At 42.3% G+C, this 27,568-nt stretch overlaps 1 protein-coding gene across 7 annotated transcripts; it reads right to left on the reverse strand.

The window, feature by feature from the left end:
• Window positions 1-661: 661 nt before the first annotated feature.
• On the reverse strand, window positions 662-22,045 carry fus (FUS RNA binding protein). 7 transcript variants are annotated; one of them, XM_021626050.2, is made up of 15 exons: window positions 21,910-22,045; window positions 17,584-17,608; window positions 17,104-17,267; window positions 16,692-16,857; window positions 16,274-16,518; window positions 15,981-16,152; window positions 11,586-11,620; window positions 5,294-5,329; window positions 4,897-5,006; window positions 4,405-4,534; window positions 3,996-4,118; window positions 3,056-3,179; window positions 2,758-2,861; window positions 2,334-2,472; window positions 662-1,097 (listed from the first exon to the last, which is right to left on the reverse strand). In XM_021626050.2, exons 1-15 carry the CDS (start codon window positions 21,920-21,922, stop codon window positions 1,058-1,060), a joined length of 1,626 nt encoding a protein of 541 aa, XP_021481725.1. In that variant the 5' UTR covers window positions 21,923-22,045; the 3' UTR covers window positions 662-1,057. The 7 variants fall into 7 exon arrangements, with proteins under 7 accessions (XP_021481725.1, XP_021481727.1, XP_021481724.1 ...); XM_021626052.2 differs by having other exon boundaries at window positions 4,014-4,118; window positions 16,274-16,521; window positions 21,910-22,044; XM_021626049.2 differs by having other exon boundaries at window positions 16,274-16,521; window positions 21,910-22,044.
• Window positions 22,046-27,568: the final 5,523 nt, after the last annotated feature.

The raw sequence follows: 27,568 nt of genomic DNA on the forward strand, positions 1-27,568 counted from the left end.
TAATGTTAACTTACACAGCGACTCAACTTTTGTAAAGGTTGTTCAGGAAATCTAAACCTGATGCTAAACCTTAATTTACTTCAAATATGCTTTTGCCAATCCCCAAAAAAGCTTGTGGAGATATTCTCTTCCTCTTCTGTGTGTTGTTCTTATTCTTCTTCTTCTGTATCTCCCAACCAATGTTAATATTCTCTTCCTCATCCTAGATTTGAAAAATGTGCCGCCGAATGTCAAAATTAATGCTTCTTTAAACAAAAGGTGAAATGAGATGTTAATCAGCATCAAATTGCCAGTTGCAAATTACATTTTGGGGTGGCCAATCAGATGTCAGCGGTGTCCAATGCAACCCTGGACACCCCTCTGGCTCCGCCCCTGGTATATCTGTCGCAAATTCCCTTTGAAGTGCAGTACTTTTGACCAGAGGCCTACAGTGGTAGTGCACTTAAAAGGAAGTTGGATACAATTTGGGACACAAGCTGATGTTGACAATTAAAGCATCAAAGTGAGTGGTAGCTTCTTCCCCCTGCAGTGTCAACCCAAGTGAGATGGTGGTACATTCAGAATTACCACAGAAATGTTTGAGTGGTATAAGATCTTGTGTATCAACTCACAACCAAAAGTTGTATTGTTTGATGCCTGAACCTCCACTCAAATCCAAAACATTTGGTTTTTTAAATACTTTAATTTTAAAAACAAAACATTTAAGATTCCAAAACAACTCAAAAGACAGCAACAACAAATGTAAAGAGCTCTTCAAGAAAAAATAAAATCAAGTTTACCAAACTTTGGAGGGAGTGGGGATTATGGGGAGTGTGAGTGTTTATGGGATACTCAGGTCTGTCAAAACAGTGTGAGTGTTTATGGGATACTCAGGTCTGTCAAAACAGTCAAGAAACATGGTCAAAGTAACAACTTGTAACACTGTATAAAAGGAGTGTTTGGGAGGGAGTTGGGGAGGGGGGGGGGGGGGGGGGGGGGGTCGTAGAGGAAAGTAGGAGAGGAGGTGTAGAAGGAGGAGCAGGATGGAGATCTAGTCCCAGCTTGGAGTGGCGTTGGTCTAGTAGGGCCTGTCTCTGCGGTCCTGTCTGTGTTCACCCCTACAACAGAAAGACATTTGTCACATTGTTAAAGGGGTTTAAAAAAATAACCAAGGGACACCCCACCACGGTTTAGGTAAAAATCAAAGATATGGCTGGAGAAATGTAATCACTCAAATTCACAGACAACGCTCTGGCTACAAGGACTGACCTATAATACCATGTTTTGTGGCTATACCGTGCTAGTTTACAATTACATTGTTTTTATTTCTTTATTTAACCTTTATTTAAGCAGGAGAAGTCCCATTGAGACCAAGGTCTCGTTTGCATTACAAAGCAGCAAGCAATACAAATGACACAATAAGGAGTTAATTACATCAATCAAGGTGGGAAACAAACACAAAAACTATAAAACAAACATACATTCTTCTTGGAAGAGGTCATTTACCAAAGACACCAGAGCAGGGTTGTCAAACTCATTCCATGGAGGGCCTAGAGTCTGCGGGTTTTTGGTTTTTCCTTTCAATTAAGACCAAGACAACCAGTTAAGGGGAGTTCTTTACTAATTAGTTACCTTTATTCATCAATCAAGTGTAAGAGAGGAGCGAAAACCTAGACACTCCGCCCTCCGTGGAAAGAGTTTGACAAGTGCACTAGTGTGTCCAATTGTAGGGTATTCTGAAATGTGGCGTGTGAGATGCGTAAAACCAATGCAGTAAAACAAAAAATTGTAAAACAAGCTTATATTTTAGGTTCTAATGGGGTACGACAGTTTAAATAAGGTCACGAGGAATTTATATAGTTAAGCTATATTCTTCAAGAATCAATGGTATACATCATTCATTTTAAAAAGTCAAAAAACAGATGCATGTGCACTTGAGTTTGAATCTGGTATTTGTTTATGTGTGTGGACCAGGGTGTTTGTATGCAAACCACTTCGTGGCTGAGCCGTTGTTGCTCCTAGACGTTTCCACTTCACAATAACAGCACATACAGTTGACCGGGGCAGCTCTAGCGACGCAAAAATTTGACAAACTGGCTTGATGGAAAGGTGGCATCATATGACGGTGCAACATTGAAAGTGACTGAGCTCTTCTGTTAGGCCATTCTACTGCCAATGTTTGTCTATGGAGATTGCATGGATGTGTGCTCGATTTTATACACCTGTCAGCAACGGGTGTGGCAGAAATAGCCGAATCCACTAATTTGAAGGTGTTTCCACATTCTTTTGTATATATAGTGTACATGAATAAGTCATTGTCTATGTACAATGTTGGGACACATGCACCTTCTTACCTTCCATCCATTTTGCCCGGTCCGAATCCACCCCTGTCGCCTCCGCGTCCGCCTCGGAACCCACCTCGGTCACCCCCTCGGCCCCGGAATCCACCACGGTCAAAACCCCCACGACCCCCTCGGTCTCCACCGAAACCTCCTGACAAACAGAAATACAGAGAGAGTTAAAGACAAGAAAGGGGGGAAAATGTCATTAAAACGAGTAAACACAGAGCTACGACGGGCATCCAGTTTAATTATGCCCTTGGCCACTAGGCTGGCTAACATGGCCTAGTATAAAAGGCAGTCTACACGTCATCCATTAGTAAATAAGCAAATAATTCTCTGTACACCAGGCTTCCTTTAGCCATTAAACTGCTCCCTAAAGACTAAAACCTTTGGCTAAAGTCTGAAAGCCAGTGCAGAACGTTGGTTTCAGCCTTACCGCCTCCATCCATAGGAGACATGCCACCTCCGGTCCCCTCTGGTTTGGAGGACTTGCACTGGTTACACTCGTTCCTCCACGAAAAGTTCAGGTTCCCACACACCCTGAAAGGAAAGAGACAGAGAATCTCAGACACACACCATAATAACTAGCAGCTCACCCCCATCCCCAAAATATACACACACCTCATCCCCGACTTATGGGTTGTAAACACTTCCAGTCCACCCACCCGCACCCCTTAGCACCGACTTACAGGTCGGAACACTTCTAGTCCACACACACCTCAGCCCTGACTTACGGGTTGGAACACTTCCAGTCTCCAGCTCTCTGCTGTCCTCCATTGCCACGGCCACCGTTGTCGCCAGAGAGACCACCACCACCACCTCCTCTACCACCTCCGAATCCGCCACGACCCATCGGCCCTACAGAGAGAGGGTTAGAATATACAGGAGAGGTACAATCATACTTAGCTCTCGAGAACCCGAGGGGGGCATACCCAGCCCTTGATTTGTCAACTGAAGGTCCGGACCACAGCTTGGTCAACGAACTAGAATCCGAAGGCTCGGTTTTAACATTTAGAATCCTTAATCCTCACTAGCTATATGGTTTTGGAAACCTTTGAAAATAAACTTTCATATAAGCAAGAAATAATCACAAGATACACTTACTGTGTACAGTTAAGCAAAGTTCCACCCGGCTGTTTTCACACACCACCTCAGCTACGACACATCCTCTTACCTTGCGCTCGCATTTCCATTGGACCATTCCATATTTCATAGCTGGATCACGTTTCTCAAAATACAGCCGGGTACAACTTTCCTAAACTGAATACAGTAAGTGTATCTTTTGAATTTGAAAAAGTATTTCTCTTATATGAAAGTTAAGTTCCAAATGTTTCCAAAATTGCATTTAGACAGAATATTTGAGGAACGTCTGAGCATTTCCCTCACGAGGCTAAAAGGGACGTCCAATGGTCTTGAATAATGGCTAAATCATACTGTGCTCTCATTCATGCCCTCCTTCCCATGGGCTATACAAAATTATACAGATACTTGGCCCCTTTTCATTGGGAGGGCAAGCAGTTTTGCTGGAACAGTTCCCTTTCAATTCAATAATTTCAGTAAATTAACTGAAATTCAAATTAAATCATTAAAAACCCTCAATTCATATCCTACGTGGACTAATATGAAGTGGAATTGACTAACCCAGTTGAGCCGACCCTATAATGACCAACTCACCACCAAACTCTGCCTCACCTCCTCGTTCTCCTCTCATGCCGCCAGCCCCACCCCGGCCTACTCCGAAGTCCGCCCTGCGGGTCGCAAAGGACACCTTGATGGGGTTCCCTTTGAAGTCCTTCCCTGCAGCGAAGAAAACAATAGAATTTACAAAACACAAATATGAAGGGCAACAAGTGAAAATCACTGACTGTACCCATTTTCTTCAATAAACAAACCTATAAGAAAAACAAAATGCTCAGAGACTACACTTAAAGGTACAGAAAATTATTAAAATGGAGAAATGCAGTGACCCACCATGCTATTTTTTTCACTTATCTATTTCATGTTGTAAGTTTCAGTAAATATTTTATTCCCCGCCCCCCTAAAACAATGTAAAGAGCAGTTTCTCCACAGGTAATCCCCTCACCGTCAAACCAGTCGATGGCAGCTTTGGCAGAAGGGGGGTCGTCAAAGGACACGGTGGCCTCGCCCTTCAGCTTCCCTGTCTCTCGGTCTGTATACAGGTTGATCATGGGCAGACCAGTCTTCTTATTGATCTGACAGATGGAGAAAAGGGGAGGTAGGGATGGAAAGTGTGACAGAGAGAAAGTGGGAGAGGGAGAGCGAGATAGGGGGATTGAGGGAGAGAACGAGTAGAAAACGAGAGATGGATTGAGAAAAAAAGCTACATTAAGATGCAGAAGGAAAATGCATTAGATGGCATTGCATAGGTAAACACAATGGCCTACCACTCAAAACATAGCATGTTAGTAATCTACAGCAAAGCCTCAGGAAAAGATGCCACCCATGCACCAAAGTCAGGACAGTGATGGGTGTGTCAGGTATAATTTAATGGAGGGAGGTGTTAATAAGGGAGTTCAATCAATCAATAAATAAAAAAAGGTAGGCAGGGTGGTACCTTGATGATGCCGATCTGCTTGAAGAAGTCAGCCACAGAATCAACGGTGTAGCCATCTCCCATGCCTTGCACGAAGATGGTGTTGTTGTCAGAGTTATCCTGGTCTTCCACTGTAGGGAGGTGGTCAGGCCAGCATAGGGTTCATACACAGTGACAGTTACATTCATTCATTATGTAAGGTGGTTCTGATCTATATCCCAGAAAATACAAATACTTAACATAACTAATATACACAATTTACAAAAGGTAGGAGCAGATCAGAAAAGCAAGATGCATACTGCTGCTGACCTAGATATTCCAGAACAGTATAGTGACACACTAATTCACTTAACATGATGGCAAGAAATATAATCAGTTCTAATTGTTGCACTATCAACTGTCAAAGGTCAGTACTTACTGGAGCTGGGCCCAACAGGTCCCTGGTCTCTCGGTCCTTCAGGAAGAAAAAGGACATATTTATGTTTGTTTTTGTAAGTGGACACTTACAAAAGTACCACACATACTACTAGTCTACAGTCCCACAACTTCTGCACATTCACAACTATGTATTCTTTTGATTCTCTCATCCCTACAAAACCAATTACACAAAACACACCTACTGGTATACGGTTCTACATGCCTTTTGTGTAGTGTGCAGTGTATACCTGACATGGACCATTACAGTGTATGCTTGCCATAGACCAGACTCCAGATTTGAGACACTATTGAAGTGAAATAATGACCCACGACGGCCATAGTGTCCGTCGTACAACCTTCCTATCACTTCATCAGAAGAGTTACAACCAGAAACAATTGGACAGTTTTTTTTCTCTCACCTTTATCAAATAAACCTTTCATTCCACTTTTAAAATCACCCATTTTTGTTGATAATACATCCATTCCACATGTACCAACCAGCATTACTAGGAATTAATGCATTTAACACAAGGGGCCGAAGAGATCTTTGAACCCAGTGGACGATATGAACAAGGAACCGCCACGGATTGTTTGCCTGGGGACGTTCACATTCCTTCAGTTTGTCACCATTTGTCTCAAGTTTCCATGTCATTTCTAAGTTTGCACATAAAACCAGACCCACCCTTTGATCTGACATAGACTGAACAAAACATATAAAACACAACATGCTACAATTTCAAAGATTTTACTGAGTTACAGTTCATAAGGAAATCAGTCAGTTTAAATTAATTAATTTGGCCCTAATCTATGGATTTCACATGACAAATGCGACTCCTGTCTCGATGTGTTTTTTTTTTATTACCCCTTTTTCTCCCCAATTTTGTGGTAACAAATTAATAGTTACAGTCCTGTCCCATCACTGCAACTCCCGTACGGACTCAGGAGAGGTGAAGTTCAAGAGCTGTGCGTCCTCCGAAACACAACCCAGCCGCACTGCTTCTTGATACAACGCCCGCTTCATTTCTGCCCTGGTCAACTGTAAGTGCGGTTGTTGTCACGTGGAAACATCTAGGAGCAACATCTCAGCCGCGGAGTGGTAGGCCACACAAGCTCACAGAACGGGACCATTGAGTGCTGAAGCGCATTAAAAAAAAGTATGTCCTCGGTTGCAATTACCTCTAGAAGCAACGTCAGCACAAAAACTATTAGTCGGGATCTTAATGAAATGGGTTTCCATGGCCAAGCAGCCACACACAAGCCTAAGATCACCATGCGCAATGCCAAGCGTCGGCTGGAATGGTGTAAAACTCGCCACTATTGGACTCTGGAGCAGTGAAAGTGTTCTCTGGAGTGAGGAATCCCGCTTTAACATCTGACAGGAGAACGCTACAGGCCCCAATGCATAGTGCCAACTGTAAAGATTGGTGGAGGAGGAATAATGGTTTGGGGGGGGTGAAGGAAATCTTAAATGCTACAGCATATGACATTTTAGACTATTCTGTGCGTCCAACTTTGTGGCAACTGTTTGGGGAAGGCCCTTTCCTGTTCCAGCATGACAACGCCCCTGTGCACAGAGCGAGGTCCATACAGAAATGGTTCGTTGAGATTGGTGTGGAAGAACTTGACTGGCCTGCACAGAACCCTGACCTCAACCCCATCGAACAACTTTGGAATGAATAGGAACGCCAACTGCGAGCCAGGCCTAAAATCGCCAAACATCAGTGTCTTAACTCACTACTGCTTGTGATTGAATGGAAGAAAGTTTGTGCAGCAATGTTCAAACATCTAGTGGAAAGCCTTCCCAGAAGAGTGGAGGCTGTTTAACAGTAAAGGGGGATCAATTCCATATTAATGCCCATCGTTTTCGAATGAGATGTTCGATGAGCAGGTGTCCATACTGTCATGTAGTGTACATTTATATATCTATATATTTAAAAAAATATATAAAAAAATAGTAGGGGGCGTGGATCAGAAAACCAGTTAGTATCTGGTGTGACCATTTGCCTCATGCAGCACGACACATCCCCTTCGCATAGAGTTGATCAGGCTGTTGACTGTGGGCTGTGGAATGTTGTCTCACTCCTCTTCACTGGCAATGCAAAGCTGCTGTATATTGGTGGGAACATGCTGTGGTACACATAGATCCAGAGCATCCCAAACGTGCTCAATGGGTGACATGTATGCAAGCCATGGAAGTACTGGGACACTTACAGCTTTCAGGAATTGTGTACAGATCCTAGGGACATGGGGCTGTGCATTATTATGCTGAAACATGAGGTGATGGCAGTGGATGAATGGCACAACAATGGGTTTCAAGATCTCGTCACAATATCTCTGGGCATTCCAATTGTCATCGATAAAATGCAATTGTGTTTTTTGTCCATAGTTTATGCCTGCCCATACCATAACCCCACCATGGGGCACTCAACGTTTGAATCATCAAACGACACCATACACGCTGTCTGGAATCTGCCCGGTACAGTTGAAACCAGGTTTAATCCGTGAAGAGCACACTTCTCCAGTATGCCAGTGGCCATTGAAGGTGAGCATTTGCCCACTGAAGTCAGTGAGGACGACGAGCATACAGATGAGCTTCCCTGAGAAGGTGTCTGATCTCAGACCATCTCACAGGTGAAGAAGCCAGGTGTGGAGGTCCTGGTCTGGCGTGGTTACACGTGGTCTGCAGTTGTGAGGCCGGGTTGGATGTACTCTCACAACAGTTCTGCTGGAGATTCCTGCAATCAGCATGCCAATTGCATGCTCCCTCAACTTGAGACAGCTATGGCATTGTGGCCTTTTACTGGCCCCAGCACAAGGTGCACCTGTGTTGATGATCATAGTGTTTAATCAGCTTTTTGATATGCCACACCGGTCAGGTGGATGGATTATCTTGGCAAAGGTCACAAATAGCGACACAAAATGAGAGAAATAAGCTCTTTGTGCTTATGGAAAATGTAGGGGATATTTTATTTAAGCTCATGAAAACACGGGACCAACACTTTACATGTTGCGTTTATATTTTTGTTCAGTATACTTTACGCAGAGGTCCAACTCTTTTACCATGCGGTTGTGTTGCTGCTATCGTTTTACCCACACCGTGGCCACTTTCAAAAGCTGTACTCTTCCTTTGTGGCCAAGATAACCCACTTTGCTCACTGTACAACATTTCTGAGACCAAGATATGACTTGTCTGTTGATTTCACTGTGTGTGATATTGTTCTGTTTTCATCTCGTGTGGCGAGAACCTTGACAATAAGGCGAGTGTGGACTGTGATAAATATATCTATTTTTGGGGGGGCGGGCCAAGAATGCATCATGCTTTAGTGCCGTTTCAAATATTCTGCTTAACTACATCAACACAAACAACGGAGGACATTCAACAGGAAGGCCTATCCAAGAGTTTAACATTACTCTTTGATAGTGTATGGATCCCACCTCTGACATATCACAAGCATCATGACAATACTGTGACTGCATGGCAGTCGTTATTTCCTTCCAGTCGTGCGGCAACACTTAATTTACCGGTTTGAGAAAATGGACTTTCCCCTGGAGTACTGTTTGCCACAAACAGGTCTCTGGTACAAGAACAATTTGTACGCTGAACAAACACTTAATTTCTTTAGAGGACCACAGTTACAAGATGAGAGGGGTCCATTAGTGCACCCTTGCAACACCACAAGAATCCTTTAGTGTTTTGTCCACTACCTTTCACTACCTACCTGGGAGCAAACCGTTTTTTCCTCATACATATTTCCCATTCTGTTCCCTTCCCTCTGATCAATGCCGTTACGGAACCAGAGTACAGGTTAAGTATTTTCTTTAGATACATACTGTAAAATTACATGGGACAGGAGATGCATTAAATCTGTCTATGCTTGACCTTTGAGTTCCATAGTCAAAGGAGGAATGACTAACATGCAAACCACACTGGCTATATTCTGTGCGTGAGCAGTGCAAAATAAATGTACACATACATGTTATTCAATCAATTCGCATGTGAACGAGAGTCTGCGTAGCCAAGCGCTAAAATAGAACTCTATTCAAGACGCTTCACGTGGTGCAAGTTTCTCCCTTATTGGATATTAGGAAGATACAAACCCACGTGAATGCTTGGAAGACAAACGAGGACAGATTAAAGATAAACAAAAAACTAAGTAGGTTTCCATTGTTGTCTGTGGATTAACTGTCGTAGAGAAACAGACTTGTATGGCTCTGGGTCAAAACTCGACAAAAAAGTACCAGCTAAAGAGAGGACAATATGCATGTCAAATAAAATAACCCAATGTCCATGAATGCATGTTTCGACTTGCCCCAAAACTAATATAGATGGCGTTCACAGTTGGTTTTGATATTTTAACCTGCATGTTATGATCGTGTCTGATGTGGATGGATATATTCAACATGTGAGCACGATGGCGCCAGTGTAGTCAGCATGTAAGTCCAAGATGGTAACTAAAAAAAAACACCAGCACCATCATCAATACCACCATTGAAGACTTTACCATCATCAGTACTTCCACCCATGGTTTTTTAAGTGGACTGTCTAAACCGTAAACTTCAACAGTATTTAGAAATCAGAAGGTGCAGAGAGCCAAATTCCTCACACCAACAAAACAACAGTGAGCATAGCATTACAGAAGGGAGAAACATAACCAAACACCCTACGTCAGTTGCTTTCCTTAGAGTTCCCCCTGCAATTTGATGTCATCACACATATTGTAGAATATTGTGGGGATACTTTTGTTATTTTATTTTAGCAACACTTCTGACAGCGTTGTGGAGGCTGTAACAGCCCTGACCTTTTATCTGGACACAACACTTTTGTCAAAATCTTCTCAAGCAAGAAGAAATACCTTATTTTACTTTTTTTGGGGGGGGCAACACCCATTGTTCAGATTCAATCACCCAGGTAGGCAAATTAAAACTTTGACACTTACAAAGACCTTCCGCCTCAACTCAAATAATCTTAGAGCCCAGTGACTTAAATTCAGAAGATTAAAGCAAGGTAACTTCAAATCAACAGGGATGGAAGTTACTGGAAGTTTTGGAGTGCAGTGTAAACTACTCTACTCAGTACCAAACACGACAGTGAAATTTCGGATATGGAACATACACACTGATTTTTCTTACCTGTTGAGGTGACAACATGCAGTACATCCATCATGTGCTACATAGCATATTGAGGTGTTATAGATGTTTTACATAAGAAAAAAACAAGACAACTAAGATATAATACAAATAGCAGATTTTTATCCAAGGTGACTTATTCTGGAGCTACATTAAAGCATGGCGTCAGCGTCATTTTGCCCAAGTACGTAAGGTTCTACATATACGCACTCACAGAGAGCAATACAGTCAATGAAAATCAGCTCACTTGGATGCAAAATCGAAATTTGAAAGGAATCATCAAGTGTGCGTAAGTTCAAGCACTCACAGTCATGACAAATATAACAATCAGCCCTAAATAACAAAAGATTAGCTGAGTCATCGCTGAAAAGGGGTACGCCGAGGTTGCATATAGGAAAGGATATATATTTTTAAAGAATCATTTAACTAATTCCTTTGTAGCCCATTTAATAACATGAATTTACGACAACTGAAAAAGCATCAAGTAAACGAAGAAAGACAACCACAGAGTTTCTAAACCCAGAGGCGCAAGGTCGCAAGAATTCCGGGGTACGCTTGCAAATCAGACCAAGCAGACCAACCTGGGGTGTGGCTGCTTCCATTTATTACACCGGGACCGATTATCCCGCCTCTCCAGCGCCGAACGCTTGCCGCCCCAATGTAGCTCCAGCCTTACAGTCACGCGCGCTTAGGTCTATTGTATGGGTGTGAGTCCAGCGGGAATCAAACCACACAATCCTAGTGTCAACTGAGCAAAACAGGACCAATAGATCTGTTGAAAGCAACCCATCTAACGAATAATAAAGACCTTAAATCCTAATTACGCTTTGGTTTTCTATCATGACCCTTTTTCACCTCAATATGCTATGCTTTCCATTCTACCCAGAACTCCTGAATATTAGATTTGTTTCTAAGATAAAATCATGACCAATCTTTCCTTGTTAGCTAACTTTGTGTAATACTTCCCATATTGGTTGTTCTTCCGACATCAATTTCCTCTTCCCACGTTCAAAAACCATCACATAATAAATAGTTCTAATGTCCAGGGCCAGTTTCCTTTTTGGGCCCAATAATCTAAATCTTTTATATCTTGTTTTTCCCCCTCCCTTTAAGCTTGACTCTTTAAACCCACCAAATCTCTTATTTAAAAGAGTTTTGTCACTTACCACCAAACTTATTGAATCCTCCACGATCGCCCATTCTGATGAGGAGAGAAAGGCGAGACGCATTGAAGGCTGGTGTGGACGAAGCCAAATCTCTCTAGGGGGGGGGGGGGGTTCCACCCCCCTTTTTTTTTACCCCATCCCCTTAACTCTCTTTTCACTTCTTTCTTACTTTGTTCACCCCCTATCTCTTCTTTGGAACCACCCTAGGATTTGTCCCTTCTCCTCTACAACTGAGGAGTCGGAGGTCAGTTTTGAAGACCTTTGCATCTTGTTTGCAAGTGGGTTTTAATCCGAAGATCAAAATTGTCCACAGTCACTTCTCCTTGCTTTGTACAAGAGATCATTTAACACTCCTTTTGCATTGATCTCTGAAACCAACTCAGACCAAATGTTCTTGTTTCCTGGAACTGCTGTGTCGTGTTGTACACTGTTTTATAACACTGCAAGAACAGCTGCGGAATCCAAGTAAACATAAATTAAGCACCTACAAAAAGGAGTTTCATGAAACCTTCCTTGATATTTTCTATATAGGTGACCGTCTTGAGACTTTGACATTGTCTTAAGAGCACACTTCCTAGGTAGGTCTTTGACATCCGTTCTAACTGTTCAGCCAGTGCGTCAGGCTACTTGCAACGCTTATTCTTTAACCCCTGCCTATAGTCCTCTCAGTGAATTTATCCTGCCTGTCCTTCCTTCTTTCTACCATTCCCCCTTTCCTCAAGAGAAAAAAACAAAATGAAAAACAGAAGCCCACCATGGAGAGGTGAGAGCCTAGGAGGAGATTCAGAGATTTATTAAAGCATCATATCACACAGTAAAGGGTGGGTGGGAAAGTGGCGTTATAAAAAGGTGAAGAGGAGGGTGGAGTGAGAGGATGGCAAGGTCATGTGGTGTGTTTGTGTGTGGACAGTGTCAGTGTGCACAAAGGTTTGCCAGTGAGACCCTTCAGATAGTTCACTAAGATAAATAAATCATCACATGGCTGCCAATGTAAGCAGAAGATAATGTGCACTTTACACAGCATTTCCCTGTAGCCATGGATTGCATTTGCTTGGTTTGAGCATGGGCAGTTTTGTCAGTGTGAACGTGCACCACGCTAGTATGACCCTCAGTTCAGGTTCCATAGATAACAGGCAGCGAGGAGAACATGGGGACTGAAGTAAATTATTTAATAACCAAATAATTGGGAGAACCTAAGACTGATGTCGTTAGCACATTCAAAAACTCCTTCCTTTGTAAACAACCCCTATAACCAGCCTGAACACTGTTACTTTGTCATGTCTCGTGGGTCGCTTGCACATACAACTCCAAACTATTCAACCCCTACCGAGTTAGAGTTTTCCCATTATCATAGTTGCACTAGCACACCAGTGCATCCATTTTTCATTGATCAAATTGACAAGCGCTTCCTACAGTTCACTTGGACAATTACATCTTTCCTTGTCCCCCTTGGATTTCCAGGTAACTGACAATGTCACCAAGACAATCATTTCACCACTGAGTTGTTTCTGTACAAATCAGACAGATAGTATTTTGGGGGGATATCCGGATAGTTGAAATAAAGGTTATAAAGAAAAACTCCAAAAATAGAGACTTGCTTGTGCGACTGGAGCGCGCTGTGTGAGTGAAAAAACAGCCTACCTGTTGGTTGATCATTGCAGCCTACTCCTCCTCCTCCTCTTCATTTGGCCAACTTAGTTCTAATTTTAATTCCATTCTGCATTGATTAGAAATCTCTGACATCACTTGCTACACATGGAGCCTCTGACTGTAGCAGCGCTTTGATTGACCGACAGTTAACAACAAGCTACACGTATGAAACGTGTTTAGGCTGACAGTGTCTTTTTCTTTTTTAAATGGGGTGCACTTGTAAGAACTGTTTTTTTAATATAAATGTGGAATGTAATAGTCTATCCTTATAGGCTATGTAGCAATATCACAGAAATAATAATAATACACACACTCTAGGGCTGAACCCAATTAGTCGTTAGGCTGTTGGTCGACCGAGATCGTTTTAGTTCAGCAGTAACACACACACGCGCGCGCCCATCTCAGTGAACTAATCCATTGGAGGCCTAGACTAAAAGCCAACTTATTATTGTTCCGAAAATGCGGTCGGAGGCTCCATATGGAGTGTGACGCAATTGCGGAGCCTCCAGAGGAATGCAGAAGCCAAATCGAGCTCCTCGCCGCATCGCAATGCGCCTCCCAAATTTTGTAACAATGCGGAGGGCTCTGTAGAACTCCGCATTGACGTGATTGGTTGACGGTAGGTGGAGGCGGTACATCCTGTATAAAACACAAACTCACTTTCTTGACAACAGCTCTGCACTGCTCCACGAAACACAAGAAGTATGAATGCCCTGACTCCTGCTGAGGCAGTATCACCGTAAATGCTGCATGGCCAATGTAGACGTCAGATTGACCATGTGCCCAGATGCACTTCTCTCTCCAGAATGTGCTCTCTCCTGCCTGTTTGTTAACATTCATTGTTTCATAACTTCATTGTGTGAATTGTTTGCATTTGATTGTTAGTGTATATCAATTCCCCATTACATATATCAGTAGTACATTTAATGTTAATTCCTATCATTTCTGTTAATGCATTCAATATTAGGCTATTATTCCAGTTGGAACGGACACATTGTTTGAAGTGTGCACAACCTATGCTACACTTGTGAGAAACAAGTTTTGGTTAATTTCATTCCATTCACGAGTCAATTTAGTCATTGGCTTTGTTTGGAGAGCTCCTGTCAATGATGAGTTAAGACATGCATGCATAGAAGTAGTCATATAGGCTACCTGGCCTGCGAGTAAATGTAGGCATATAAATGTGCCCATTTAGGGATGTGATAGTATTTCTGATTGGTTTAACACACCACCACCACCTGTGGAGCTTATCAAAGTAATGTTTTCTTCACCTCAAACAGCAACAAAGTCTGTTTTTATATCCATCGAGAATGACAATAATTCCTCAAAGTATTTGAAAAATCTTTCCAGCTCTCTCCCTTTTGATAACCACTGGGAAAAAGTCATGCTCTGATCCAGTGGAAATGTCATAAAATAGTTCTACCTGATTACTTCTTATCAGTGCTTGACTTGGACTGAAATAGGTTCCGGTATTCATTTTAGGTGCTGGTACTGTTTATATTTAGGTGCAGGATCTCCACAATACTTTACACTAATATTTTATAAGAGGAACAGGAGCTCATACAGTAGAAAATTTGAGGTGCCCATACTCAGCTCCGGTAGAGTTCCTGCCCAAGTCAACCACTGCTTCTTATCCCTTGCGCAAATACCCGACAGCTGTGTCTGTCCCGAGCTCACTGGTGAGGGAAACTGAGCCCCCAGAATATTTTATACAAGGTTGCAAATTCACAAGGGCAGGCTTCAGGCCTGACCCAAGTTAATAGTTGATACAATGTTTCAAGTTCATTGCAGACAGGCCATGTGTAGCCAATGTGATTTATAGGATTGTTTTTTTATACATTTCTTTTTTTAATCAGTATATTTTCTACCTGCAGGCTGCAATGTTTTTATTTGTTGGCTTTATGTAGGCTATTTTTTACATAGTTGACAATATAATAAGTTACTTTTTAGGTTTGTATCATTTAATTTAGATTTGTATAGAATTTTGATTAACCATATGACAATGATTTTGAGACACAAAGACGTTATTATAAATTCAATTAAACCGTTTCATGAAAATGTGCACATGAAAACCCTAACTGGCACGCATATCGGTAGAAATGGTCAGAAATTGTCATCCCCCATGAGAAAGGTTGCAGACTCCTCATGTAGCCTATTACAGGCAACTTCAGGAGCGTAATGGCAGAATCTGAAAGCCAGCAGGAGATGGTTGGTTCAGGTTAAGTTGCTCTCTTCTGGTTATCTAGATCTTTTGCGCCCTCGAGGCATTTGTCTTATTTCATCAAACCATAAGCTCAATGCGTTTAGTTGATTTTATTAAAACATATAAAAGGTGTGACTATTTATGGGAAAAAACTGGTTGGTCGAAAGGACAGATGACTTTCGATCGACCAAGATTTGTTTTTAGTCGGGGACAGCCCTAATACTCTCCCAAGTAATGGAATACTAATGTCTGTTCAGATATTCAAATAACCATGCCCTTCCCTATCTTGTAATAGCCCAAATACAGACACTTTGGATTGAGTATCAACTACACTACACATGTGTTTACCTGACTGATGTGTAGATGTATCCAAACATCGATACAAGAGTTGAGTGAGTGTGTGTGTGTCCTTTTGTTATGTGGTGAGTCCAGATAAATGTTATGGGGGACTGATGCAAGAAGTCTAAGTGAATACTGAGGTGGGTGTGTGAGTGTGTGTGTGTGAGTGAGTGTCTGGAGGAGCGGAGCTATTGAGTCCTTACCCCATGCCGCCAGTGCCTCTTTGTCCGCCACCTCGGTCAAATCCTCGGTCACCATCCCCGCGACCCCTAAAGCCACCTCCCCTTTCTCCACGGCCTCGCCCTCCACTATCTCCGTAGCCTCCGTCCGAGCCACCATACCCTCCTCCCATTGGTGGAGAGTTGCCTCTGTATCCTGTGGAGTAGTAGATGGAGGAAATTGAGGTTGAGATTCCAGGTGGGTGCTCAAAAATAGAAGGGTGGGTGCATTTGAATGAATGTCAACTGGACCTCTAATATCGGAGGGGGATCCTTACCTCCACCCCCCTGACTGTACTTGGTCTGCTGGCCGTAGCTCTGGGGTGGGGGTGAGCTGTAGCTGGGGGCCTGGCTGTAGGGAGTCCCCCCGGGCTGCTGCTGACCCCCGCTGCCCCCATAAGCCCCACTCTGTCCAACGCCACTACCCCCGTAGCCACTTCCACTCTGGCTCCCATAGCTGCCCCCGCCCCCACTCTGCGACTGCTGCTGCCCGAAGCTAGAGGGCTGGGAGTTGTTGCCATAGCTACTGTGGAAAAGGGAGAAAAAGGGAACAATGTTATTTTAAGCCCAGCTGCTTTCCCATTTAGGAACACTAAGGATATTCATATGCATCAAAATGTCAATGTTTATCAACACATTTTGAATGCTCATCCCACAATGCAGAACTCACAAACACAGTCTTCCATAGTCTCTCACCTGATAGAAGACTGTGCAGCAGCAGACTGCCCTTGTCCATATCCAGAGTAGGGCGACTGCTGGTTGTAGCCGCTCTGTGGTGGCTGACTACTACTACTGTTGTTGTTGTAGCCCCCAGAGCTGTAGGGCTGACCGCCCTGGGATGGAGGCTGAGAACCATATCCTCCTAAAGGAAGGTCACAGCAAGGGAGAGAGAGAGGGGACGTGAGGTGGATATGCATCTGCAGACTTAAGCTACCAAGCACCAATTTTTGAAGCAAAAAAAAATATTACAAAAAAACTGTCAATAAATAGCTCCATCGCCAGATAATACAACAGGAGACAATGCTTAGAGACCAGACTACATGAGGAACACAACGCCTATAGCGGCTGGTTTTAATGAAGATTTATTGTGGTGCAGTTGGTGACGTACCTGACTGCGACTGGCCGTAATTAGACCCGTAGCCTCCCTGGCCGCAGGAGGCGGAGTTGCCCTCAGAGCTCTGGTTGTAGCCGCCACTGCTGCCGTAGCCCTGCTGGGTGGACGACTGACTGTAGCCAATCAGGCTGGCCTGGCCACCACCATAGGACCCATATCTGAAAGTAGCAATCACAGATATTATATGGAGTGGCGACATGCACATAAAATCTCATCTCAATATAAGAAATGGGTCACTTCAAAATTGGTGTGACAAGTAGTTTCAGTGAGAAACAACCTATATAGGACTTCACGTACATACAGAAAACACCTTTCCATTGATGTAGTGTTCGTAAATTGATTAAACTTGCAGAAAATAATGTAGGCTGGGCTTAGCTAGAGCCATGCATTTAACTTTAGTTGGCTCTGGGTTTAGCAATCCGCGATAAAGTTAATTAGCACTAATGAGAGGATACCAAACACATTTTGACTCACCCCTGGGCTGCAGTCGGAGGGTAATCTGAGGAACAAGAAAAGGGATGTGATCAGTAGAGGTAGCCTAATAGTAGGGTGTCCACCCGCTCTGCCTAGTGGGTGAAAACACGCTTTGGTGATGAAATTTCCCTCAAATGTTATAAAAAACACATTTAAAAAAAAAATGTTACCCCTTTTTCTCCCCAATTTCGTGGTATCCAATTGCTGTAGTAGCCACTATCTTGTCTCATCGCTACAACTCCCGTACGGGCTCGGGAGAGACGAAGGTTGAAAGTCGTGCGTCCTCCGATACACAACCCAACCAAGCCGCACTACTTCTTAACACCGCGCACATCCAACCCGGAAGCCAGCCGCACCAATGCGCCGGAGGAAACACCGTGCACCTGGCCACCTTGGTTAGCGCACACTGCGCCCAGCCCGCCACAGGAGTCGCTGGTGCGCGATGAGACAAGGACACCCCTACCGACCAAGCCCTCCCTAACCCGGGCGACGCTAGGCCAATTGTGCGTCGCCCCACGGACCTCCCAGTCGCGGCCGGTTTAAAAAACACATTTTACCAAGACATATGATTCTTCATGTTCTGAACCGTTCAGTGGGGTCTCTCTAACAGATCATTAACATTTTATGAAAACATTTAGATTTCGTAACCTAATGTATAATTGACAGAGCAGGGATGCTACTCTCGCAGTAACTTGAGGATTTTACATGTTGTGGTGGTCGTCTGCAAAGTTGCTTCTGCGGGTCATAAAAAGCTAAATTAGCACGACACGAACTGAATTAAATATAAAAGGCTTTGAAAATAAAAGGCTTGCCGTACACCCAGTGATCAATTGACATTTCAGAGATATGCATGTTTTTGTAAGAAATCTTAAAAACCGTATTACAAAAATGTGAAAATACTACGTTATGTCTCAAAACAGATATCCATCTAACCTCTATATTGTTTAATGTCCTCTGGATTCGGATATGTGAATTGTCATGTAAAAGCATTTCTCCCAAGACTGATGCAGTGTAATCACTGTACAGCTTTTGGGCGTGTGGAAAGTGTCTGCAGGAGGGTAAAAACCGAGATGGCCATGTTGTGGAGGAGATAATCTAATGTGTTGTAGAAGTGAGGAGAATGTGAAGTGTTGCAATTGTGGTGGGAAGCATGAAGCGACATCTTTGGATTGCCTGACGAGGGTAAAGGAGGATGAGGTGGATCGAGTCAGGGCTAATCACAGCATCTCATATGCAGCCAGGGTTTTTTCTGGATCAAAATGGGGCTTAGCTGGTGGGTGTGACAGGGGTGTGGCCATGGGTGTGGCCAATGGTGCTGTCACAGACCAGGAATTTTTAGAGGCCTTCCTGTTGACCACAGTGAAAATGTTACTGGGGATATGACCGATGTTCTCCGCCTGAATTGATCCATCCACTGTTGTCTGCGCACGCTTCGGTCTCACTCAGCCACTCATCTATGCGTTTCTCGGCCACGTGTGTCTCGGCAGCTCTTCTCGTGTGTCTCAGCCACTCCTCTCCGGGCGCGCGTGCGTGTCTCGGCTGCTCACTCATCTGCCACGCATCTCCGCCTTGACCAAATGTAAGTGTTTTCATTGAACCTCAGCGCAATTTGGGGAGAGTATACCTCTCAATTTCGTAAACATTTCATGCGGCTGACATGCAGTAATGTTAAATAATGTTGTAATAGCCTATAGTTTTTTGGGGCATGTTGTATTAATTGTGATAGGCTCACGTTTTACCGGTACGGCGTATCCCCGCTATTTATTTTGCCGGCTAGCTCATAGGAACATACAGAGAAGGAACTGCCAGATGTGTCATAATAGCTTGGAAGAAATGCTGCGTTCAAAACCACTGGGAACTCTGAAAAATAAAAGGTAAAATCATGACATCAGTGATCTTCATTCAGGTCAGAAAGTTGGAGCTCTAGAAAGAGGCCTGAGATTCCGAGTTGGATGACCAACAATTCATAATAATTAATTCAGAATTATATTTGTCATGGCATGGGGCACCCATTGATTTTGATATGTTTAAGTCACTCCGATGGCATAAGCCATGGCAAAATGTTTTGAATTGCAGGAAACTCGCTTTAAAACTGCACTTTTTCTTTAAGCTCCGTGGCAAGATCTGTAGAATTGCAGGAAATTGGATTTTAAAACTTCCAATTTTTCATTCACCCTTTTCAGCTAACATTTTCGCGACCAGATGCCTAGTATCTTATTGGCACCAGCGGAGAACATCGGTCATATCCCCAGTCAGTGTGCATATTCACTGTCTTCATCATTGGGTCATTGCCGCTTTTGTTTGTTTTTGGACAATCATTTCCTCCTCCAGGGTAGATGGACGTCATATTGTATGCGTCTTCCCTTTTCGTATGCCAATTACATGGATCAGACAACATTTTTATTGATCTGTTTGTCAGTCAGCAGAGTAGTCTACTCTATCATTTTCATAGGATTAAAAAATATTCTACTAATGTCCACATTCATTTAAAGTGCAGTAGAATTGCATGAAATGTGTTTATAAAATGCCAACAAGAAATGTATCTGATAGGCCTATAGCCTCAGCCTGCACTTCATTTTACAGTCTTTTTTGCAATCAGTGATTGAGTTATATTTTTTCAGCTTAAATTATGACTATCCAATCTAATCATCACATTAGTAATAGTAGGCTGTTTTACATAAGTCTGCAAACGCAAGGATGCATGGAATGCTTTATTATAAGGGTGCATGTTTATGGTGAAAAATAGCTTTGCGCCACATATGTTAAAAGTGATATGACAAGTATTTACTAAGGCTAGGCAACTAGGCATACAGACATTATATACAGTGCATTCGGAAAGTATTCTGACCCCTTCCCTTTTCCACATTTTGTTACGTTACAGGCTTATTCTAAAATATATATTTTTTTAAAGAATCCTCATTAATCTAAATACAATACCCAATAATGATAGTGAAAATTGGTTTTAGAAATTTTTGCAAATTTATAAAAAATAACAGAAATATCTTATTTACATAAGTATTCAGACCCTTTGCTATGAGACACAAAATTGAGCTCAGGTGCATCCTGTTTAGATTGATAATCCTTGAGATGTTTCTACAACTTAATTGGAGTCCACCTGTGATAAATTAATTGATTGGACATGATTTTGGAAAGGCACACACCTGTCTATATAAAGTCCCACAGTTGACAGTGCATGTCAGAGCAAAAACCAAGCCATGAAGTCAAAGGAATTGTCCATAGAGCCCAAGAATGGTTTTTGTCGAGAGAGATCTGGGGAAGGGTACCCAAAACATGTATGCAGCATTGAAGGTCCAAGAACACAGTGGCTTCCATCATTATTTAAATGGAAGAAATTTGGAGCCACCAAGACCCTTCCTAGAGTTTGGCGCCTGGCAAAACTGAGCAATCTGGGGAGATGGGCCTTGGAAAGGGAGGTAAGCGACTCTCCCCATCCAATCTGACCGAGCTCGAGAGGATCTGCAGAGAAGAGTGGAGAAACTCCCCAAATAGGTGTGCCAAGCTTGCTGCGTCATACCCAAGAAGACTCGAGGCTGTAATCGCTGCCAAATATGCTTCAACAAAGTACTGAGTAAAGGGTCTGAATACTTACGTAAATGTTTAGTGATTATAAAAATATATATACATTTCTAAAAAAAAAACAGTTTTTGCTTTCATTATGGGGTATAGTGTGTAGATTGATGGGGGAAAAACGATTTAATTCATTTTTGAATAAGGCTGTAGCGTAACAAAATGTGGAAAATGTCAAGGGGTCTGAATACTTTCCGAATGCACTGTATGAAATGAATACGGCTTCTACTTGCAATTCGATGATTACACCTCTATGAAAGAAAAATAAATGCGTGCGCGCACTTGGTGTCCCGTGCCGATAAGATATTACATTTACTTTCACCCCTGCTTAAAAGTAATCTTATTCCACGGACTATTTCGAATATGTTAACTAAACGACCAAGCTAATAAGATGACCTCTACAAAACTAGGTCAGTTGCTAGCACAAACCGGTCTCCTTGCTTGGTTCAGTTGGTTGTTGTAACGTTAGCAGCTAGCTAAACAAAATGGTGGTTGTCGAATCTAACTAGCTAACGTTAGCCGTCTTTGCTATGGCTGGCTAACTTTTGTTTGACTTGACTAGTTCACTTGCCAGTTAAACATGGTAAATGTTTCATTGATTATCTAGCTAAAATACAACATATGTATACTATATAACGTTATAGTAAGCTTGCAAGCTAGCTCCTTTTCAGACGTTAGCCAATGTTTTATTTTTAATTGGCCATTTCAGATATAACGTCTTGTCTAATGTATTCTTACCATTCGACGCCATCTCCTCGTTTAAAACCCTCAAACTTGTCAGATGTTGATTATTATTTCGGCTATTCTTCAAGACCGCAGGTCACACTAGCTGCTAAAGGCAGATAATTGTTCTCTCCGCCTCCAGTCATATGCCGCGTTCAAGGTCTATTCGGAAATGTCAGCCTTGCTAACTGGTTGTAGTTGGACACGTGCAACGTTCCACCAGTTAAATCGGAACAGTCCGAGTTTCCTTGTTCCAAGTAGTACATGAATGCAGCAATATGCACGATTGCATGTCAGATGACGACACCAGACGTAATGCAAGCGTCATCAAGGGCCAAATTTATCCATAGCCCAAGGTTTGTCTGATTTAATTCTCATCAATCAATGAAGCAAGAAATTAGGATTTCCATCTGCTCAGAAGACCATGTGTCAAATACTTGAGTTGCCACAAAAGACAGACATTTTAATAGAACACTAATTATATTAAACACATTTTCTCCTTTATTAGAAATGGTTCAGAATCATACAATGTCTTATGTGGTATAAAAAAAAAGAATAATTCTAGGTAATTGTGTATACTATGGAATTGGTAACAAGCGAAAATCATTTTCACACTCAAAAGACTCAAACAATCACAGACCGCCACCAGGTAACATACAAAATGGTTTTGGTAGGGCAGGGGTGTAATAGAGTGTTTTTCTTGAGTCATGCTGAATGGAGGGGTGTCAAAATTTCTCATGAGTGAAATGATCTCATTCAAAACAAACAAGTTTTACACACCAAGATAAAAATACATTCTCACATGTTATGTTTCAGGTGGAAATTCAGTATGTCGGTCAAGTCTATTTGCCATTTTAGGTATTGGCTTTAGGACCATCTTGGTTAAGTGGGTGTTTGTCAGGCATGTTTAAACCGTTATTGTTTAACAAGACCAACATTTAGGCTATTGGCACTGAACCAGAACATGGAGTTTCTTCATGGCTTCTTCATGTAATAATCTTCATATTATGAGCTGTTTGACACCATAATGACGTGGTAGACTATGGAAAGCTAAATTACATCCTACTTCAAACATTTCATGTTTTACACAGTTTCACTTATGCCTACATGGTATGCATCTTGTTTATATCAATTTGGATGTTTAGTGCTTGTACAGATGATGTTTATGGTTGTCAAACACCATTGTATGCACATGCACTGGATGTCTGAAGTCTAGTATATCTACATGTTTCTGTAGGCTGGGATGTTTTGTGGCCTATATGGCCAGCCGTAGTGAAGCCAGGGTGTACACAAGCCCCACTGGCTGCTCTCTGTGTGGTCCCACCCACAAGCTGGGTCTCTGGCTCTTATGAAATCATCGACGGCAAACATCTTGGCGTAGACTCCAGGCCGGTTGTGCTGAGTACAGCCCAGTCCAAAACTCACCACCCCAGCCTGGATCCATGTCCCATTTCCTATGGAAGAGGGCCTCCAGAGACGGAGAACAAAAACATGTTTAGAGACTCAAAGATGTGTGTGTGTGACTGTGTGTTTGCCAATGGAATTGGAATGTTTAGCTTGGTGTGTCTGGTTGTGTGTCCACAGGATGTCTACCGTCTCAGTCGTAAGACTGGATCTGATACATCCTGTGACAACAAATAATCTGCTCCACGATGGGCACTGCCACTTCCTGTAGAGTTCCTGCACCCGACAGGGATTTAGTAGTACTATGACGTCCAAGATAGGATAATTAAACAATATTTCTTTAATCCAAGCAGTTGGAAGGGTACTTGGGCTAATTTGTGGTGTAACTAAGGACAGTATAACAACATAACTGTATCTCAATGTGTATATTTCCCAGTTGTCAGGTTTACATCCAGATGTTGTGGAACTTATATGATTAAATATGAAACTATTTGTGAGGAGATGAATTGCGAACTTTGCCTTCTAAATGAGAAAAAAAAATTCATATGATGTTTATCCAGTCAGTAACCACGCCCACGTGAGCACAGACATTATGCCGAACTTCATGGAACACCCCTTTTTCCAGAGTGCATAAAACCAAGCAGGCGAACGTCACGAATGGTTACTCTACAAGACCAGTACCCGGACAGCGTGAGCTGAAAGGTATAAAATAGTTAGAAACTCTGAAACTTTCTCAAGTGAAGAAGATGAAGACTACACAGGAACATTCAGTCTGCAGCTGTTTAAGAACTTTAGTCTAGTAAACTTGACCGAGAACCATTGGTTGGTACTCTGAAAGATCCATTCAAAGAAAATTCCCCTATCAAACGACCATTGGTACGTCTGACATATACATAATAACAGAGCCCACTGAACACGCTAAAACTATGAAAGACTTTGATCTCTGCTGGACAACAAGAGACTTTCTGTTGAATTACTCCCCGTAGATGGATCGAATGTTTTCAACATAAAGACAGCAAAGACATACACACGTAAATATGTACATTGCAATTCTTTCGAATGAGCGGCCATTCATGTGCAAGATATTCGCATTTCCATGAGCATAGTTCTCAGCTGTATGTATGTTAGTGAACGGAGCTGGAACCAGCAGAAGAGGATGGAGTGGCCTTAAAGCTGTATGCTGCTATGGTGCCAAACTGCTGCAGAACTTAACTTGGTAGTTTATGCTGGTAACAAGTATCACCGTTCCCTCTCTTTTGAATCCGTCATTTGGTGTTACAAGCCTTATTATCGGTTTAGTCCACTAGGGACTTTTCATTGCATTATGTAATAATCAATGTGTAAGCGATTCTGTTTGTGTATTTATGTAATTCTGTGTGATTATTTAGTTAGTAAATAAATAATTAAGCCAATTTGTAAATTGCTGATTCATCATTTATGCTTGGGTTCGTGCAAATATCCAGGAGTTTTGGGACATTCAGAATGAGACTGATAGAAGGTAACAATTAATTAATGACTGAAATGTAAGAGATCTTTATCTTTAAGAGTTCATTCGGAAAACGGTAACTCGTTAAATAAACGTTTTCTGTGGTGCCCCAAGATTGCTAATGAGTTAATTGTTACAGGATTAATTTAATCATCGTAATAATTAAGCATAGTTAATTGATTTGATTTGAAATAATCACCATCACATTCATGATAGTAAAGACATGACAGTATGTGTTATGAAATGTTTATTGGATCTGTCCAGGCCAGCATTGCTCCACCTCTTCATGTTACAGTGAAACCATTCTGAAGGTGTCAGTATCTTGATTAAATCAAACAACCTAATTCACAATAAGTGAATTTAGCTGATTTAAGATTATCTCACAGAACAAACATATTATGATCTCCTTAGCCTGTGTTTCCCACAGATCTTATTTTCGGTATTTATCCAAACCCCCTACAAAAATGCCATTAATCTTTCCAATGAACCATGGCAGGGTTAGTGCCTATAAAATCTCTATTTCTGTCACGTTCTGACCTTAGTTATTTTATTATGTCTTTGTTTAAGTATGGTCAGGGCGTGAGTTGAGTGGGTTGTCTATGTTCCTTTTTCTATGTTTTGGGATTTCTGTGTTTGGCCTGGTATGGTTCTCAATCAGAGGCAGCTGTTTATCGTTGTCCCTGATTGAGAACCATATTCAGGTAGCCTGGTTTCACTTTTGAGTGGTGGGTGATTTGTTTCCTGTTGTAATGTTTGTTTCACATTTCAGGACTGTTTCGGTTTTCGTTTGTATCATTCAGTTTGTTATTTTGTATTCTTTAGTGTTCAGTTTAATAAACTAAAATTGACACATACCACGCTGCACATTGGTCTGACCTCTCTTACTCCTCGTCAGAAGAAGAGGACGATCGTTACAATTTCAACTAGGGATAGATATAATATTGGCTTCCAGTTCAGAGAAAGTCAAAATCATTTACAGACATTTAAGTAACTGACATATTTGTAAATGTATAAATTAATTGGGGCAATATCATCCACATAATCTTTTAAAAGAGAAATAGGTACTGGGAAATGTGATAAATGACAAAACAGATCCTTCATTTGTAGGCTAGTGTATAGCACTTCAGTTTAAAGATGCACTATGCAGAAATTGCTCCGCCATTTCCTGATTGATAAATAGTTCACTTCTTTCAGTTTGTGACAAAACAAGTAGTTATTTTGAAAGTGTCAACAAAAAGCTGAAGAACGGCATCAGAGCACACCTAGTCCATGGGTGCATGTTCCAAACCGCTAGTGCGGTTCCTGAACCAAATGCTAATGCACTATAGAGCAAGCAAAAACACCACACAGGTTTCACCGGCATCTCTCATCACATCAGTCTGCCTCAGCGGTGCAACAAAATGGCCTCAATCTGGTCAGAACCTTTCCAGGTTGCTTGACAACTGGGGCCCACCACCTTTATCCCGAGCAATCGATCACGCTGGCACACCAGCCACCTCAGGAAAGTCCCAGCCCCTCATGGAATGTAAATACCCACTCATCTCTCATGGGCAAGTACAACACAGACATACAGAGAAACCACCTGATGCCTCTCCTCCACCACTACCACCTGAGCCCAAGCCTCTCTGGGCTCCCCAAGGGCCAAAGACACAAGCAGTGGTGGCTGAAGATAGGCCTGTGCGGGCACGGATTCGCCCTGCTCATTTGGACGAATACATAACCTCTTTTCACACTTAGCTAAGAAGCCTAACGGAGCCTAACACAACAGGTTAATGAACTGAACTGTTGTTTAAGGGTGTACTGTACGTCGTCCTGTGCAGTTATTATGGTTTACAATGTGAAACCGTGAAGACGTGTGCTCTTCCACAGCTAAGCTAGATATAGCAGCCCTGCTTTTTTAAATCTATTGCCTACATCAACAGCTAGGGTTGAATTAAATAGGACTATGCCTAGGCACAACACTTTATTGCACATTTAACTATAATTAATTGGAACCAAATGTAGCATATAAACAAAAGTATTCACTGTGAATGTTGATAGGGGCTTTGTCGCACTGGATAAGTGTCTGCTTAATGACTAAAATGACTTAAATGTAAATTACCCTCCTCTCATACAACTGGCCCAGAAACCAACAACCTTGATGTGATTTGCTTGAGGTCAACTTTGCATGCCGGCTGTTTTGCATTGACAGGTTCTAGACAGGTTCAGGATTACTCCCATTACTGATCTGTAGCTTAATAGGAACAAGTAACACCCACTAAGTTGATCTTTCATTCACTCCTCTGTTCCTCTACAAAGCCCTTTCTCAACAATACTCCTCCCTTCAGAATCACTCCATCCTATACAAGAACTAGCCTAAATGTTCACTGTAATCACTGAAGTTTTTGGCATTGTTTAAATGTGCCCTGGGGTTAGGAAGTTGGGGCATCAACTCCATATAAATGCTCATGATTTTGGAATGAGATGTTCGGACATGTAGTGTATGTGAAGTATTCCAGGTAACTATTTTGTATATTTCAGACAATATTTCTTAAATAGATGATTAAACCTGGATAAACTGCTGAGACAACCCAGGTTGGATCCCCACCAATCCCACAGGCAGTAAGTAGTCTTACTTGGGGAAGCAGTGAACGGCACACAGCTCCCAGTCCCTGGTGATGAGGGAACCCCCACATACATGTCCACTGGCCCCAATCTGAATGTCCACCTGCCACGGCGAAGCTCCTTCTCGAGCTGCACTTCCTCCCACAATGCGATTCCCCAGGGGAGGCTGTCCACACGCTG

This window comes from Oncorhynchus mykiss, chromosome 12 (assembly GCF_013265735.2).
Source record: "Oncorhynchus mykiss isolate Arlee chromosome 12, USDA_OmykA_1.1, whole genome shotgun sequence".
NCBI classification, from domain to species: domain Eukaryota; kingdom Metazoa; phylum Chordata; class Actinopteri; order Salmoniformes; family Salmonidae; genus Oncorhynchus; species Oncorhynchus mykiss.

Excerpts from the sequence above, each read along its gene's own strand:
- fus (XM_021626049.2), bottom strand. Across the intron at positions 16,522-16,691 it reads GCTGCACAGTCTTCTATCAG|TAGCTATGGCAACAACTCCC; the intron begins GTGAGAGACTAT and ends CCTTTTCCACAG. Across the intron at positions 1,098-2,333 it reads CCGGGCAAAATGGATGGAAG|GGGTGAACACAGACAGGACC; the intron begins GTAAGAAGGTGC and ends TTTCTGTTGTAG.